The sequence below is a fragment of the Alosa pseudoharengus genome, unplaced genomic scaffold (genome assembly GCF_046254945.1).
Source record: "Alosa pseudoharengus isolate Yale_2024_CS ecotype anadromous, Long Island Sound unplaced genomic scaffold, YU_APseudo_1.1 YU_APseudo_1.1_scf_16, whole genome shotgun sequence".
NCBI lineage: Eukaryota > Metazoa > Chordata > Actinopteri > Clupeiformes > Clupeidae > Alosa > Alosa pseudoharengus.
In genome coordinates, this window is record NW_027468630.1 from 24,896,404 (window position 1) to 24,908,308 (window position 11,905).

The 11,905-nt window shown below is 44.0% G+C and overlaps 1 protein-coding gene and 1 long non-coding RNA gene across 2 annotated transcripts; one reads left to right on the forward strand and one right to left on the reverse strand.

The window, feature by feature from the left end:
• Window positions 1–2,500: 2,500 nt before the first annotated feature.
• LOC143126272 (soluble guanylate cyclase 88E-like) lies at window positions 2,501–11,303 on the forward strand. Its single transcript, XM_076288172.1, has 14 exons — window positions 2,501–2,620; window positions 3,008–3,148; window positions 3,396–3,535; window positions 5,633–5,767; window positions 5,908–6,031; window positions 6,132–6,251; window positions 7,015–7,103; window positions 7,151–7,159; window positions 7,763–7,870; window positions 8,584–8,713; window positions 9,307–9,453; window positions 9,837–9,983; window positions 10,111–10,267; window positions 11,025–11,303. The coding sequence occupies exons 1-14, from the start codon at window positions 2,501–2,503 to the stop codon at window positions 11,162–11,164; spliced, it is 1,707 nt and encodes a 568-aa protein (XP_076144287.1). The 3' UTR covers window positions 11,165–11,303.
• On the reverse strand, window positions 9,895–11,111 carry LOC143126273 (uncharacterized). Its single transcript, XR_012987437.1, has 3 exons — window positions 10,323–11,111; window positions 10,135–10,224; window positions 9,895–9,985 (listed from the first exon to the last, which is right to left on the reverse strand). It is a non-coding gene; the product is annotated as an uncharacterized LOC143126273 (long non-coding RNA).
• Window positions 11,304–11,905: the final 602 nt, after the last annotated feature.

Consider the following 11,905-nt stretch of genomic DNA (forward strand, 5'->3'; position numbering starts at 1 on the left):
TCATTCCTGATAATAAAAATCTGATCCTGTCACTCTGTGATCTGGCGTGTGTGAATTGCTGAGAACAGCTGCATGCCCAAGCAGGAGAGCAAGACTTTGGGCATCTTGTGTGTGTGTGTGTGTTGAGCGTGGAGGAGTGTCTGAGACAGTACGTGCCCAAGAAATCCAAGCAGACAAATGGCAACAGCCATGCACCTTGGCACAGAAGAATGTGTGGAGTGATGTCATGACAAGGTCAAAGGTCTAAACTGGGGTCAGGGGTCACCCATTCCTGTCAATAAGCTCTATCTGAGCCCCACAGCTATAAATTACCTCTAGCCTGAGAGCTATAAACTCGTGCATGCATGCATGCAGTCTTTACAGCAGTCTTGATGCTTGCCAAGAATCTGTTAAAGCCTGTTTTGTTTTTATAGAGGCAAAACAAACATCATTTCAAAATCTATTTCCAACCAGGATGTTTTGCAGACAGACAGATGTATGTCTGTCTCAGTGGCATCTTGAGACAGAATCAGTGCTCTAGCAACAGCAAAACACTCTATAGCAGTGGTACTCAAACCTTTCAAGCTCAGGGCACCCCTATACATAATTATTTTATCCACTGAAGTTAAATTCTTCCTTTTTCACTCTCAGCTTCTTAATATACTGTATATCTGCCATATTGAAAATAATTTTGGACTTGACATTTAAACTGATATACAATTGTTTTTCTAAGTGACACTGATGAATTCAAAATATGATGAAAGGACTTCCACAGCACCCCTAGACTGGCGTCACAGCACCCACTTTGAGAAACCCTACTCTATAGATCCAGCAGAGTAGATGATAGATTTATAGTGTAGATTCCTTATATAGTTTATTTTTGCCGATGATCAAAATTACTGCCTAGTCACCATTTGGGTAATATGTCTATGCAAGGCAGCGCTGCGACCATCGACTTCAGGGCACCTAACCCTAACCTTAACCCTTCCATGCAGCGCTGCCTGGAAGACGACATTGGGGGCTTAAAACACCATTGTGCTGAAAGATCATGAAAAGGGGAAAAGTATTATACTTGGCCAGAGAACATTGAACCCAAAAGTGGGAGTTCAGTCTTCAAGATGCTTTACTCCAGTTGTCAATATTTAATTTCCCTGTATGATACCCATAAAGGTTATCTTTATTTAGATGCCTATCAGCATGAAACAGGGCATAACACACATTGTATTTTTGGTGTATTATAGCTGCAGCCCTGCATCTTCCTTTGTGCCATAGAATTTTACTGCCGCACAGTATACATACTTTAGATACAAACAGTACACACACAGACACACAGGGAGAGAGAGAGAGAGAGAGAGAGAAAGTACAGGACTATCTGTGAGGGCTGTCTGAATGAATCCAACTGTGATTGTGGCACAGCTTAATTATGCCTCTTGCATGTTCTAATTATTGGGTAAGCCTACCAAAAGTACCAAATGATCTGCAAGACAAAAGCACATCCCTGCACACAAACCTAAATGGCAGCTGTGTGTGATGAGTCTGGAACATTATGGAACTGGAACTTTATTGTTGTCATGCAGAGTACAAGTACAAAGACAACGAAATGCAGACGAGTCCCAAAACAGGTTAATTCCTGAAACCGCCAGGTCTCACCTCAGCGATCGGTCTCTGCCCGGGTCTCGCAGGAAGGAAGCTCTCACCTGGTGAGCATGTGCGTCTGAGAGCTGACCAGCGCTGGTCTGTTCCTGTCACCTCTGGGCTTCTTCAGCGCGGGGCCAGTCTCTCAGTCACCTGGCCTTGACAGGTGTCAGCAGGACAATAGCTCCCCTCTGATGCTCAAGGGTTTTTGTAAGTAGAGGGCCTTTTAAAAAAACAGTGTAGGGTCACTCTAGAGAAGTCACCACTCTGTCACACACGGGGCAAGGAAGGTAGAGGCTGGAACCGGTCAGGCAAAATGTGTTTTTCCTTTGCTCTTTACATAGCTGTCTTTTCACTTCTAGCATCAAATGGTCTGTCTGTCCGCTGTTTATGTCTGTCTGTTTTGTCCTATGTGTATCTGAATGTCTGTTCTGTTTATGTCTGTTCTGTCTAATGTGTGTCTAAATGTCTGTTCTGTTTATGTCTGTCTGTTTTGTCTTATATGTGTCTAAATGTACTGCACTCCATGTAGTGCCTGCACTTTATGTATATTTGTTTAAAATGTGTGTGCACTTTAATGTTGTCCTGTCAGCACTTTGTTTTCTATATAGCACCATGTCATGGTCCCAGTGACATGCTGTTTCATTTTTACCGTGTACAGTGTATATGGTCGAAATGACAATAACACCTTCTTGACTTGACTTGAAATCGCTGCTCTTGAGTGAATTCACTGCTCTTGTTCACAATCTTCATCTTAGCTCTGCCTTTATCAAACAGCTTGACCTGACCCTGAGTGCACCTCAGAGGACCATTGTGTGCGACCCAGCCACGCATTGACCTGGACGTCTGCTGGTCCTGCTTCTGAGGAAGAGGGAGAGGAAGCGAGATGTACGGGCTGCTGTGCGAGAGCCTGCACGACTTCATCAAGGAGTCGTATGGGGACGACGTGTGGAAGCTGGTGCGCGAGCGCGCCGACGTGCGCCTCCACTCTTTCGTCACGCACCAGGTGAGAGAGATTAGGTCGGCATTAATGCCCCCTGCCCTCCCACATCTGATCTGCACTTCGCTAACAGACCCCCATGGACAGATTAGCAGCTCCTGTCAACAGCCTGAGGCGTGGAGCGCGCTCAGTTAACACCACCATTAATGTGAACTGAGGGTGTTCCAGGGCTCTTCAGTTTCAGCTCAGGTCTCTATAATCCCTTCTTGACGTATTTATAGCCAATGCAGTCAGGGACAAATATTGTAATGAAATGTAATAATGAAAAGTAAACAGATATCTGCCGGATTGGGGCCAGAGTAAGTTAGTGTGTGTGCATGTGTGTGTTTGGCGGCTGTGTGTGTGTGTGTGTGTGTGTGTGTGTGTGTGTGTGTTTGGCTGTGTGTGTTGCAGGTCTACAGTGAGAGTGTGATCCCCCGGATTGCCAAAGCTGCCAGTGGAGTGACAGGGACACCCTACAATGAGCTCATGAACTCCTGGGGCGTCTACTTCCTGGGCTTCGTCGGGAAGTACGGCTATGACAGAATCTTAAAGGTGTGACAGACAGTAAATATAAACAGCTGTTTTCTTCTAACTCTACCAAGGATGTCTGAGGGCATTTTAAATTGCTACACTATTTGTACACTATATTAACATAGTTTCTGCTTATCTGTATGAATCCTACTTGTGATGTCTTACAAATTGTCAGGACTTGTAATGGCAGCTTGGTGTGTGTGTGTGTGTGTGTGTGTGTGTGTGTGTGTGTGTGTGTGTGTGCGTGTGTCTGTGTGAGTGTGTGCAGGTGCTGGGTCGGCATGTGCGTGACTTTGTGAATGGTTTGGATAATCTCCATGAGTATCTGCGCTTCAGCTACCCCAAAGTGCAGCCTCCCACCTTCTTCTGTCAGGAGGAGTCGGCCACAGGGGTCACCCTGCACTACAGGTCAGAGAAGCCCGGCGCCCTAGAGGGGAAAATAGCACACAGGGGATTCAGAGAGCGGTTAACTCTGGAACGGACCAGAGAGCGGTCAACTCTGGAACTGACCTGGCCCTGATCAGAGTCCAGTCAGGGTGGCATTCCAGAATCATCTAGTGTTTATAAATATATGTTTTACCTACCTCATTTTCAGTTTGTTTTTTTAGATACTATGTGTGTTTTGTGATTTATGTGAATTGTTCATGCAGCACTGAAATTTCCCATTGGGGATCATCAATCAATCAATCAATCAATCAATCAATCAATCCGTCCATCCATCTACAGTTGTGCTCATAAGTTTACATACCCTTAGCATACATATGCTAAAGTTGACTAAAACGAGGAATAAAAAATCATCTTTTGAAAATTTATCTTAATGCCCCACATAACTTTCAGTGTCCCGCCGGCGGGACGGTTACCCCCCTCCCCCACCTCCCCCCAACATTCTAAATCAATTGTATGCACCATATTGCTATGTAGCATAGTAATGTTAAACACCATTTCAAAGCTTTGACTCTTGGGAATCCAAAAATGACAACTTTTTTCATGTACAATCTGTATAGTGGTTTACATTCTCAGATTAATCTTATTATGTCTCAATTAAATTTGATCCAAAATGCCCCCCTCCCCCCCTTCCGCTTTTGGTGCTACCCTGATATCTGGCTGCAGTGTAGCTGCAGCACAATAAGTAGATGCAACATATTGGGTACTGACATATTCACAAAAATCCATAGAAATTGAATCTTCATGTTGTGTTATCCAATATTAGTTGTACAGATGTATAGTCTATCTTATACACACTCATTGAACCAACAAAGTAAATGCAAAAATAGAGACATTTTTGTAATCATTCCATATTTAGTGTAGTCATTCCATATCAGAACCCCTGAAGTATAATCCAAATACAAGCATGAAACCTCAAAGTGTTACCTTTCATTTGAGACCAGGATTATGCTTCTACACAAAGGGGTTCATGTGCAGTAAGCATTTGATTGTCAGTATGCATTTTGGATAACAAAAAGTCCTATGGGGAGTATCCATAGGCATTTTACAAAACGCATGGGCATACCTTGGCAAATAATAGTCTAAAGCACTCATATTTTCATTCTATATTGATCTACTTTTGCACACAACTTCACAAGACCTGGTGCTAGGGCTCAGTTGTGTTTCTAAGGGATATCAAGAGACCTAGAGGGCTGAAATGTGGTCAGTTCAGAGATGCTTGTAATCCGGCAGAAAGAAAAAAATATATTCTAGCCTCTGTAACTCTTTGTGAGTACATCACACATTTATTGTGACTGTTTCCTACGAAAACTAGAGGTTCTCAGCTTTCTATAGAAGTCCAACATTTGATAGTAGGCCCCAGAAGAGGTGGGAACAATGCCCTTGTAAATAGGCACAGTGCAATTTCAGGCAAAAACTTGAAATTCTTCTTGAGAGTTTAATAAAAAAAAATGAAAAATCCAACCATTTTCTTTTCATTATTCATAATTTCTTTTGTGAATGAATAATGTATCGTAAATAAATACATGTTCTTCCTTAAAATACAGGTGCTCATAAGTATACATACCTCTATGTTAAATTCCCATAGAGGCAGGCAGATTTCTACCTTTTTTTTCTTTTTATTTCTTATTTTTTTTATTTCTTTATTTCTTATTTTTTATTTTAAGGCCAGTTATTTTATGGATCAATGCAAATCAAACCAGCTAATAGGCTAACTGAAATAAAAATATGCTAATCTCTAGGTATGGTGAAGGGTATGCGATGATGTGTGGCTATTTTAATTCCAAAGGCCAAGGGAACTTCATCAGGATGCAATTCAGGATGCAATTTCCAAAAGATGATTTTTTATTCCTCTTTTTGGTCAACTTTAGCATGTGTATGCTAAGGGTATGTAAACTTCTGGTTTCAACTGTATCCATCTATCCATCCATTTATCTATCTCTCTATCCATCCATCCATCGATCCATCTAAAGTGTAGGTGCTGCTGATCCATAGAAGGTACAATTATTGAGTTACTGACACTGTGTTACTGATGTTTCCTTTTGGCTCCTCTCTCTGCAGGAGCAAAAGAAAGGGCTACCTTCACTACGCCATGGGTCAGCTGAGGCAGATGGGCAAGCAATTCTATGACACAGACATTCATGTGGAGGTGCTGTCCGAGCAGCTGGTGGGAGACTACTCCCACGTCACCATGAGGTCCGGCCCACTGTTTATACGCAATGCTATAACGAATTCACTGCTTGTTTGTTTTATTTGTTGTTGTTGTTGTTCCATGTTAGAAAAGCCGTGAGCTGAAATTTGTGGTTTGTGGTTGTTTGTTTGTATGTTTGTCACAGGTTGAACTTTGACAACTCTGCCTACCGCTACATCCAGAAAGAAGATGAGGAAGAGCAGGAGATCTTACCGATAACCAGCGATTTCTTTTTTGAAGTGTTCCCCTTCAACATTGTTTTCAGACAGGTATAGACTCTCCTCTCTTCTTCTCTTCTCTCGTTTTCCTCTCTTGTCGCATTGTTGTTTAGCAGCCCTGCATGTCACTCACACATTCTACCCCCCACAGGACATGGTGGTGCACAATGTGGGTTCTGGCCTGGCCACAGTCTTCCCTGACCTGGATGGGAAGAAGATCAATGATGCCTTCCTGCTGGCTCGCCCCCTGGTGGAGTTTACCTGGAACATGGCAAGTCATGCAGGGACACGAGTGACCAGAGCATAGAGTGCAGAGAGAAGGGTGTTATGACCAGGCGCACTGGCCACAACATGAAATGACAGAAAAGTAAAGTAAATTGGGCTCATTTGTCTAGGGGTTTATTAAACAATTTGATAAATAACAAAATGGGAGATAAACAGCAAAGTAAGGAAAACGCAGGAAGGCCAACAACAGGCACGGTAGCCAGAACCAAAGTGTCCCCTGAAGCCAAGGGCTGGCGTGCTTTTGAAGGGCCGGCTCTGCCCACCCACAACAGGTCTCACCTGTACACAACTAAAGAACAAAACATACTGCCCAGCAGCCACACATCGAAAGGGGGAAACAGCACCACCAAAGGTAGTGGAGGCACATAACAAAGGGTTACGTTTGAGATGGACAATTAAGGCTACAGTAGTTACTGCATTAAGTAACGTTAAATCATAAACAGCTGTATTAACAGACCTCAACAATTTTTTTTAAATGTGAAATAGTCTGACATAAAGTATCAATATAGTATAATGATTTTTCAGTGACAAAAATGTAACTCAATTTATGCGGGGCAATGGTGCTGTTGTGAAATGCCATGCCAGATAGGTAACTGTCTTTCAAATGGGTCTGACACTCATTATGCTTTTACAGTATAGAGGGTGAATAAATCTGAACAGGCCATGTCTGGATGTTATTTTCTGTTGTTAACACAGTAGTGGGCCGGTCAGGAAAGGCGTTTTGACCCCATACTCTTCTCTTTACACAGATCATCTCTCATCCAAACAATCTGTTTGAGATCATGTCCAAAGAGCCGGTGAAGAGAGAGAGAAACCTGCACAACCGCGTTCAGAGTGAGTGCTGTCTCTGACTCACTCACATACCATTCGCCCTTTTAAAAGAAGACCTTTACTGTTATTTAAAGAACTGTGTGTGTGTGTGTGTTGTGTGTGTGTGTGTGTAGATTCGGACTATGAGAATGCCAACCGCACAGCCGATGTGGATGTGGAGCTCATGGCCTTCCAGTCCATCATTGGTGACGACTACAAAGGTCACTAACCCCTGCTTTGACCTCTGACCCCTCACCTTTGACCCTCTCCCCTCTCCTTGATACTTTCCAATGTGTTTAACTTAGCAGAGCACAGGGGAAGCCCTCTTATTAGGAAACTCTGTGATATAACCTGCTGTGCCCTATTTTTAGTTGTTGCTAGGTCCAGTTTCCCTCTCACAGTAGCCTTACCAGTGGACAGCTACCAGAGAAGCACATTGTCCCATTACGTTCAGGCCCACACTCAGAGTAGAAGAGCTGTGACAGTGTTTGCTGTCCTCTGGCTGTGTTGATCTGCCTTTGTTCCCCCTCCATACTGTGCTGGGTTGGGGCACACTGGCCTGTTATTAATGGGCCTGTTATTAATGCCCGCTGTGTGTGTGTGTGTGTGTGTGTGTGTGTGTGCGTGTGCATGTGTGTGTGTGTGTGTGTGTGTGGGGTTGATTTGTCCTCTGCCAGATGGGAACAGTGCGAACGCCATGGAGAGCTGGGGCGACGGCAGTCGCTGCCTCAAACTGAAGGGCCAGATGAGATACATGCCCGAGTGGGAGTCCATCATCTTCCTCGGCACGCCTGTGTAAGAGTCACGCTGCAGGAACAGAGCCTCATTATCCGTCTGCCAAAACAAATCTATTTCTCATTTCCTTTCATTTCCATCTCCATCTCTCTGGCCCACTTCAGCAATCCCTTCTGAGTAACAGTCACCTTTCATATTTTACACAGATAACATGCCATGTGCTCACAGACAGACTGCCCTTTACATATCTTCAATACATACACATGTACATGAACATAAAATAAGAAATCATATACAAACATATACATGAAATATTGACCTTTTATCACTATTACAGGCATCTGTCCTCTTGGTAGAATCTCATTCTATTTAAGCTGGATTTGCGTCATGCCATCCATAACACATGTAATGTCCTGCATTGTGGTCTATGTGTGAGTGGGGCCATCCATAACACATGTAATGTCCTGCATTGTGGTCTATGTGTGAGTGGGGCCATCCAAAACACATGTAATGTCCTGCATTGTGGTCTATGTGTGAGTGGGGCCATCCATAACATATGTAATGTCCTGCAATGTGGTCTATGTGTGAGTGGGGCCATCCATAACACATGTAATGTCCTGCATTGTGGTCTATGTGTGAGTGGGGCCATCCATAACACATGTAATGTCCTGCATTGTGGTCTATGTGTGAGTGGGCCATCTAAAACACATGTAATGTCCTGCATTGTGGTCTGTGTGTGAGTGGGGCCTGTGTGTCCTGTGCTGTGTGTTCAGGATGGAGAGCCTGAGCGCCATGTTTAAGACAGGTCTGTACATCAATGACCTGAGCATGCACGACTCCAGCAGAGACCTGGTGCTGGCAGGCACTCAGCAGTCAGAGGAGCTGAAGAGAGCTCTCATTCAGGTGCTGTGACCTGTGTGTGTGTGTGTGTGTGTGTGTGTGTGTGTGTGCAGATACAATTCTGCTTGACTTTGTCCATTAAGAGCAGAAGAAAAGTAATAGTTCAACTGAAGGATTTAGCTCTAATCAAATATGTTCTTATTAGCACAATGTGTTCTCACCAGGAACGATAACTATAAAAATGACTATAACTATAAGGATAGAAGCATTCACACTGACCAATGATAAGGAAAGTCTCTTCTCGTGTTGATGAATGTGATGGCTAAAATTGGATTGATTGGCTGTTAGCTTTTAACCGTCCTCTAAATCGCTCAGAAAGTGATCCCCAACTATATTGTTCTTTATATCGTTGTTGTTTATGAGTGGATGTCGACATTTATAATTAGCTAGAACGATCTTTTTTAAACAACTTTTTTGCCGTGTTTTTGGTGTTAGTGGCCTTATGAATCTTTTCAGTTCATTCTGTCACCGTGGAAGGCAGAGACACCATTCTACTTCTGTAGACCTTTTTTGTTTTGTGAACAGCTGCTCTTTTATGAGTATTTCTAGCAATCCTCCTCTTCTAATTTGCTCCTCCTCTCCCCTATGTCTTTCAGGAGCAAAAGAAGTCCAGTAAGCTGGAGGAGAGCATGAAGATGCTGGACTACGAGATGAAGAAGACAGATGACCTTCTCTACAGGATGATACCTAAGCCTGTGGCCAAGAGACTGCGCAAAGGAGAGCCAGCCGTCAATACCTGTGAGGTCAGCACGCTACAACCATGTCGGAATGCTCACAGTAATCAAAACTCTGATTGGCTCTCTTGCGACATATTTTAGTAATGACTGAATATTTGTATACACTTAAGAGAAACTCCATAACTGTGTGTCCACAAAACTCCAAAAGAATGCAAACAATTGTCTGTGTGCAACTGCCAACAACTTGTAGCTCAGCATTATCTTAAGAAGGCGAAATAGGTAGTCCTAAAGGGCAGTGTTTGTGAAGGTGCATTCTGTTATCAACTCCAAGGGTACCATACATACTAAACATATCATACCAGCCACATGCCTAGGGCTCACCCATTTCAGTAAGGAATATCATGAGAGGCTTGAGTTGAAGTGACCAGTTGACTTTGCCCGTGTGCCAGGTGTTTCCTGACGTGACCATCTTGTTCAGCGATGTGGTGGGCTTCACACGAATCTGCAGTCACATCACACCCATGCAGGTGGTGTCCATGCTCAACACCATGTACACGCTCTTCGACACGCTCAGCGAGAAGCACCGTGTCTTCAAGGTCTGACACCACGCACACACACACACACACACACCCATGCACACAAACACACACACACACACAATCCAATTCAAGACATAAGTGATGAAGATATAAAAGAGCCCCCTGCTCTGTGTATTCATTGCAGGTGGAGACTATTGGTGATGCTTACATGGTTGTAGCTGGGGCCCCTGAGAAGACCAAGTACCATGCCCACAACATCTGTGACATGGCTCTGGACATGGTGCGCTCCATCGACCACCTGAAAGACCCATCCAATGGAAACAACATTCAGATCAGAGTGGGTGAGTAGGCTAGTCTCACTGAAGAGAAGCTCATTGAGCAATAGGAAGGTCTCACCCTTAATGGTATCCAAAGCAGTTTTGGGTAATCTGGTGACTCATGAGCTCCTCCTAGAGAGAATATTTATAATTTACTTTGCCGTTGAAAATACTTCTCATGGCTTGAGCACTTCCTCCTGAACATCTGCACAATACATGTGCATTTATTTTGGAGCCGAAGGACTAGCAACAGGTGAAGACAATCTCCAAAGAGCTATATCTACTGACCAGTTAATGTTTCACGATTCTCGCGAGATGTCTCCCGACTTGCCATCAGCCAAACTGCATGGCTGGTTTTCCGCCTGCAGGGCGCTGCCAGCTATGCTAGGTGCACGATTCTCCCTTTTACAAGTTTGTTTACCATCAGAATGACTTCAAACCTGTTATATTGACGTAAAAAACTTCCATAGTGCTGCTTTAAAACTGTAGTCACAGCATACCCAGTAACACATCTAACCAACAACAGCTAACACAGTGTACCAGTGTATGTGGTGAGTGAGCAGATCTGTTTGTATAGCAGAAATGTTACCTACAGTTTTTACACTATAGTCCTAATAAATTATATATAATTTCCTATATCATATCTTGATGTGGACAGGAGAGGAGAAATGCAGCAATACATGATGGATTGTCATGAGAAGACTGCCCGAAAACCACACTGAGGGGAAAGCCTCTACTCTGTGAGGCTGGGGGAAAAAATGTGACTTTGTTGTCATTTCAGGCATCCACTCTGGGATGGTGGTGGCTGGTGTTGTTGGTCATAAGATGCCGCGGTATGGTCTCCATGGTGATACGGTTCACACGGCGTCTGCTATGGAGAGTAATGGAAAGGTATGGTGCGAGCTCCATGCACAACAATGAAATGATAGATAGATAGATAGGTAGATAGATAGATACTATAATTGGTCACCAGGGAAATTCCATCTCTGCATTTTACCCATCTGTGGTGATCACACACACACACACACACACACACACAGGGAGCAGTGACCATACACAGACCCAGTGCAATGGGCAGCCCCCCCCCCCCCCCTTCTGCCCCTGCTGAGCCCTTCAGCCCTCAATCATGGCAGGGTGATGTGGTGTGGTGTCTTTGATTGACTGCCGTTGTGTCCTTGGCCCTCAGGAGATGCACATCCAGCTGAGTAGCGCCACCTACGAGCACCTCAAGGGCAGCCACTTCATCTTCGAGAGGCGCGGCACCATCACCATCAAGGTCAGTCTGTCACGGTTACAAAAATCACCCTCAGCCACCAACCACAGTCAAGGGCCACACATGTCTTTTAAAGGAACAGGCCAAAACAGGATATACTTATCTTTTCTTTGTGTTCAATAACCCAGTCTGGCACTGTTAGCCTAGCGTGGCATAATTAACTGGAAGTGGGTTAGAGAGCAGTTAGCCTATAGCTAGCTAGTGTAACCCACTTCCAGTGAAGTGGGCAAATGGTGAGGCAAACTGGGTTACATTAATGATGTCACACTGGGTTATTCTTATTTGCTGGGTAGACTGGAAATAAGATTATTTCCAAAGGAATTGGTGTGTTCCTTTAAGAAGAGGTCACTGTAGCCTCTAGACAAATAACAGAGAATATCTCAGTGGCC

Coding starts and splice junctions, on each gene's coding strand:
- LOC143126272 (XM_076288172.1), top strand. CDS start 2,501: ATGTACGGGCTGCTGTGCGAGAGCCTGCACGACTTCATCAAGGAGTCG. Junction 3,149..3,395: donor GCTATGACAGAATCTTAAAG/GTGTGACAGACA, acceptor GAGTGTGTGCAG/GTGCTGGGTCGGCATGTGCG. Junction 6,032..6,131: donor TCAACATTGTTTTCAGACAG/GTATAGACTCTC, acceptor TACCCCCCACAG/GACATGGTGGTGCACAATGT.